We start from the raw sequence: 4,983 nt of genomic DNA on the forward strand, positions 1-4,983 counted from the left end.
TTCAATTTGCCGACGCTCATGTTCCACAAAGCACAGACAGGACGCACATCACTCACATCTTTCCACACGCTACAAGTTTAGCAAGGCGTCCCGCACCTGCAGCGCCGAAACACACACACACACACACACACACACACATTTCTTTCACTGGGCACACCGTAGCGTCGATCCTACGGGTTATCGGGCTTTGATCGCATGCACACAAATCACAAATGAACTCGAGCAACGCGAGGCCCCAAAAGGCAGCGAGCAAAGATGAACATCAGCATACTATGAGACAATGAAGCTGTGAACTAGCATACGCTTCCCGTTGCTTTCTTACAGCATCAAGGACTTTCTCAAAGCGATGAAAGCGACGAAGAAAATCGGGGAGACGAGAAAGAGCATGTACGGGATGATCTCCCGGATCCCGACCTCGGGCTCGTCCGGGTTCGCGTAGTAGTTCCTCTGCCCGCCAAACTGGTCGAAGTACCCCTCGTAGCCCGTGTCGCGCGGCATCGGCACGCCGTCGACCTTCAGGAAGTCCGCCGCCTTCGCATGACAGGAGAGACCAAGGAAATGTTGTTCTGGGTCTTGTTTGAAAGAGCGGGGGAGACGTTGCATGAGCAGTTTGAGTGAGACGCTTACCTGAAAGCTGAACATGAACATCTTTGCCTTCTTGCTGACTCGATCGTTTGGGTGGTACTTGAGCTTGCTATACATGCCCATGGCTTCCTTGGACCTGCCCAAGCAAGATAGATATTCCATGGAAAATACATCCGGAAATGAGAGAACCACACAGATAAGTTTCAAAAGAACAGAAATATGGAGATTGTAACAGACTGACAGTATTGGTGCATGTTTATGTTCATGTGCAGCTTAACTCAAAAATTCATTGCATGCATGCGAAAAATCTGCACACCAGAACATGGATTCACACACACAGTAATCGTAGTAAACCATAGAAAACACCAGGTCCAAAACAGGAGAGCCAAATATATAGTAGGTTTGTTCAGGGGATTGGAATATTGCATCGCGTTTGCACCTTAACAGGAAAAACATGCATGATTGATGAATTGAACGGCCATGCAGGAAAGGACAAAGGGAGCAAAGGGTACCTGCAGAGTGAATCCAGACAGATGGACCACTGGAGCGCAGCCAATCCATGAAGTTCGGTCTGCATGTAACTTACTTTGAGTAAAAGATACGACAAGGACACCACAATGAAGCAGGAATACAGGCATATTACAAGGAGCATCTGTGTGACAAAATACAGAGGTTTCGTATCTGAACTGAAGCAGAGCATACAACGACATGATGCTGCTTACTTTTAAGTATCTACAGCAACTGCACTTGCATTCCTTCAGATGCTATGTCCTAACAAAATAGTCAAAACTAATATCCATAGTAGTTCTAGTGCAAAAATAAGGACTATATATGTACTCCCTCTGTAAAGAAATATAAGAGCGTGGATCTGCGTAGATGTAAATTAAATTGGAGATAGACCCAGCGCACAGATAGAAGTCGGATGGATCTGCCTAGCATGAAGGGGCAATTTGCTGTAGAGGACAGGACTTTCTGCAAGTTGTCCATGCTAGGTGCAGCAAGCTTTGTCACAAGGGTGCAATTTTATTGTCTAACGTACTCGAGCATAAAATGGAAGGGCTATGATGTGCTATTACTGTGATTCGGAACTAAAACAGCAACAATATTGGCTTTCTCACAATTAAAAAGAGTGCAGAAGAGAGGTCCACTTAATTACCACAAGCCAACATTTATTTAATGATAACATTTACCTTAAAGTCCGCAGCCTGCATCACTTTTTCATAATAAGGCAAAGCTTGTTTCAGCCTTCCAGCATTCATAAGTTCGTCACCTTCCTTCAATGCCTTAAACATGCAAAATATAAAAATCATTATCGTAAACCAAAGTATGAAAACATCAAAAGCCCATGACATTAAAGAAGTAGTAATAGGTATATCCATATGGATTAACACGGGGTTCAAAAGGAGAATGTGGCAATTGACTTCAAAACCTGGATATGATCTTAGAAAAGCAAAACATATTCATTAACAAACAATATCCATATGGTTTATCTCAGAGCAGAAGAAAATTAACTAATGCATATACTACACTGATTAGCTTGCCAAATCATCAACAATTTTCCAATGAGAAACTAGCAGTTATCCATGCTCTACAAAAAATTATTTTGCACCGATTATTTAATAACCTCCACCTGAACTTCCTTATTACCTATTATTCTGATTTATCACTAGACGGATTCTAATATTACCAAACAACATCTAATATTTTTCCTACTATACATCACTGCCACCACGTTCGCTATCCAAAAAATGGTTGTGTGAATTTTATTGGTGCAGAGCCCGGAGTAAGAAGCTTCTATTATCTACAAAAAGGTTGCTAGCAAGAAAATACTTGGTTTGTTGATCAGAAGTTAATTCATGAAAAAATAAATATATATAGGTTCTCTATTCAACCACAAATAGATACAGGATATCCTGCAAGTATACAGATACAAAGTGCCGATCAAAAAATTTAAAGGCTCCTCGATTGACACAGGAAAACCCACACATATAGTGTTCACGGGTACTTAATAAACAAACCACTGCCGGTTAATTTACATGGAATGATGTTTCAGTCATGTACCTTGGTGCACTCTGCCATTGTTTTTGCATCGAGTGTCTTGTTTTTTCCACCAATATATGCAGCTAGTAGTTCTCTGGTACGTTTATCTTTAGCTGCTTTCTCTTCAGCACTTAGGGTCTCTCCACCAAGGCTTATATTTCTTCCACCACCATACTAATGAGGAAGTAAGGAAATATCAAAACTGGGAAAAGGTAGCACTACTACGAGCCTATATTCCTAATTGAATTATATCAAATAAATTGCTAATGGTTTTACAAAGGAAACTATTTTGAAACATGTATAGAACAAGCCAAGGAAATGTGCAAAAGAGCACAATCACTACAGAATAAGTTTCAACTGTATTTCAGATGTTTTTCCTAGTATATCAATCAAACAAGAAGGAAGCAGTGTAGATAGCAAGAAAATTTTAGAAGTGTTTTTATCTTGTATTTCAGACATGGCAATACCTAAAAAATTGTTAAAAGTCTAAACCAGCCCAAATATATGTGATGTGCATTGCATAATTCCTACTCCTTATATGTGGTTCTTGGACAGTGGCCTAGAGCCATAGTGGATGATGTCATGTTGTCCTTAACAAGGCATATGAAATGTCCAGAACTAGAATCAAACATTGTGCACCAATATGACTGTTCAAATTATATTTTGTGATGAATGGTTATCCTGTAAAAACAATATTACACTGAATAATTTCCCATTTCGTCATAGTGAATACTTCCAATGGATTAACACTAAATATGCTGACCGGAAATTGTTTACAGTAACATTACCAATTTACCATGACTTCAACAAGTTTTTGTTCAAAGAGATAGATGTGCCTCCAGAAAATCCTTAGGTTCAGACACCGAAGTCAAGTCATAACAAATGGTTCTCACTTTCTCCGAGCAAAGTTACAAGAATATTCAGAGTAATTGGCACATAGATATTATGCATTTCATCGTATTCTATCATTCCACTCTAATCAAATCACTGCTCAGTGTAACAGCTGAAAGGGGGATAACCCGGTTCAAAGATAATAATAATTGCAGCATCCTTTAAAACTAGTGGGATAGGAAATTGTTTGATCTTACCGCCTTTGAAATATTTTGTGGCCGTGGAAACATTCCCCACGTTGTAACCCTGGGTTTGTAGGACTCTGAGTTTTCATCATCTTCAGGTTCAGTAACAGTTGAAAGCGGTGTTTCCTCAAGCTTGCTATCTTCATTTTGTTTGCCGTCTTTTGAACGCGAAGTTTCCTCAGACTCGCTAGCATCTACAGGTTGATTTTCAGTTGAACGACGAGACTTCCCAAATTTACTAGGGTCGCCAACTACTATCTCCACCTCAGGAAAATCTTCATTTGAAAAAGGATCAATTCCTTGAGACAGCCCTGGTGGTGGACCTTGATAACGTTTTTTCTCAAAGAAACTGAGGCCCAAAAAGTCGGTCTCATCGTACGCATACCCTCCCTTTTTCTTTGCCACTTTGCCAAATGCACCCTCTTTACTAGTAAACGTGCTTTGGCCTGCAAATAGAACAAACCATGGTAGCTATTGAAATAGGAAAAATAAAATAAAAGAATCAATTATTTGTGCGAATTTAAAGAGCAGTTAACTGTTAATGTGGGGGATCTGATATTGAAGCGATCAGTACTGGATTTTTCTTTTCTTTTTTGGCCAGTACCGAAACAAATTAAACGGCATCGTGGTTTGCTGTTCCAGAATTCAGATGATATGCCAATATACTTTTAACTCTCTGGCACAAACAGAACTGGAATCATTACAGAAAGATAGAGAAACTTTGCAAGTACCTCACCACAATGGCAAAGGCCTCCACTCCAACCAACATTTTAATAATCATGCTTTAAAACACCCTTAATCCTCAGCTCCGACCACATTTTCATCAGCAACACATAACGAGCGATCATAAGAACAGAACGAGGCTTTGACACCTCGATTTAGCGGCTAACACGCTTCTATTCAAAACACGCACCCATTTCCTTTTGATTTCAACAGTTTCTACTATGCCCTGATTGCAAACGACTTCTGCACCCTGCAGAGCGCGTCCTGAGATGACGCGAACCAACCAAGTTAGCGAGAGCCTTGGCGCCTCTACTCACCGAAAGTCGGCGACGGATTGAGAAGCGAGGAGCCGCCGTCCAGTCCTCCCCCGTTGCCGTTCCTGTACTCCAGCGCCCGCTCGAAGGCCTCCTTGCTGCCGCTGGACTCCTTCGCGGAAGGCTGCGGCGGAGGGGGAGGCGACGGTGGCGGTGGCGGTGGCTTGGGATTAGCCCTCTCCTTCTTGTAGGCGGCGGCGCGGGCGAAGGCGAGCTTGACGGGGTCGGTTGGCTCAGCATCCTCA

At 41.7% G+C, this 4,983-nt stretch overlaps 1 protein-coding gene across 1 annotated transcript; it reads right to left on the reverse strand.

The window, feature by feature from the left end:
* Positions 1–251: 251 nt before the first annotated feature.
* LOC125530030 lies at positions 252–4,979 on the reverse strand (the record flags this gene model as incomplete). Its single annotated transcript, XM_048694434.1, has 7 exons — positions 252–531; positions 628–721; positions 1,098–1,156; positions 1,776–1,868; positions 2,647–2,799; positions 3,714–4,147; positions 4,742–4,979. Coding segments are annotated over 7 exons (1,284 nt in total), but the record flags the coding sequence as incomplete, so codon positions are not given.
* Positions 4,980–4,983: the final 4 nt, after the last annotated feature.

Source organism: Triticum urartu, unplaced genomic scaffold, assembly GCF_003073215.2.
Source record: "Triticum urartu cultivar G1812 unplaced genomic scaffold, Tu2.1 TuUngrouped_contig_6017, whole genome shotgun sequence".
NCBI classification, from domain to species: domain Eukaryota; kingdom Viridiplantae; phylum Streptophyta; class Magnoliopsida; order Poales; family Poaceae; genus Triticum; species Triticum urartu.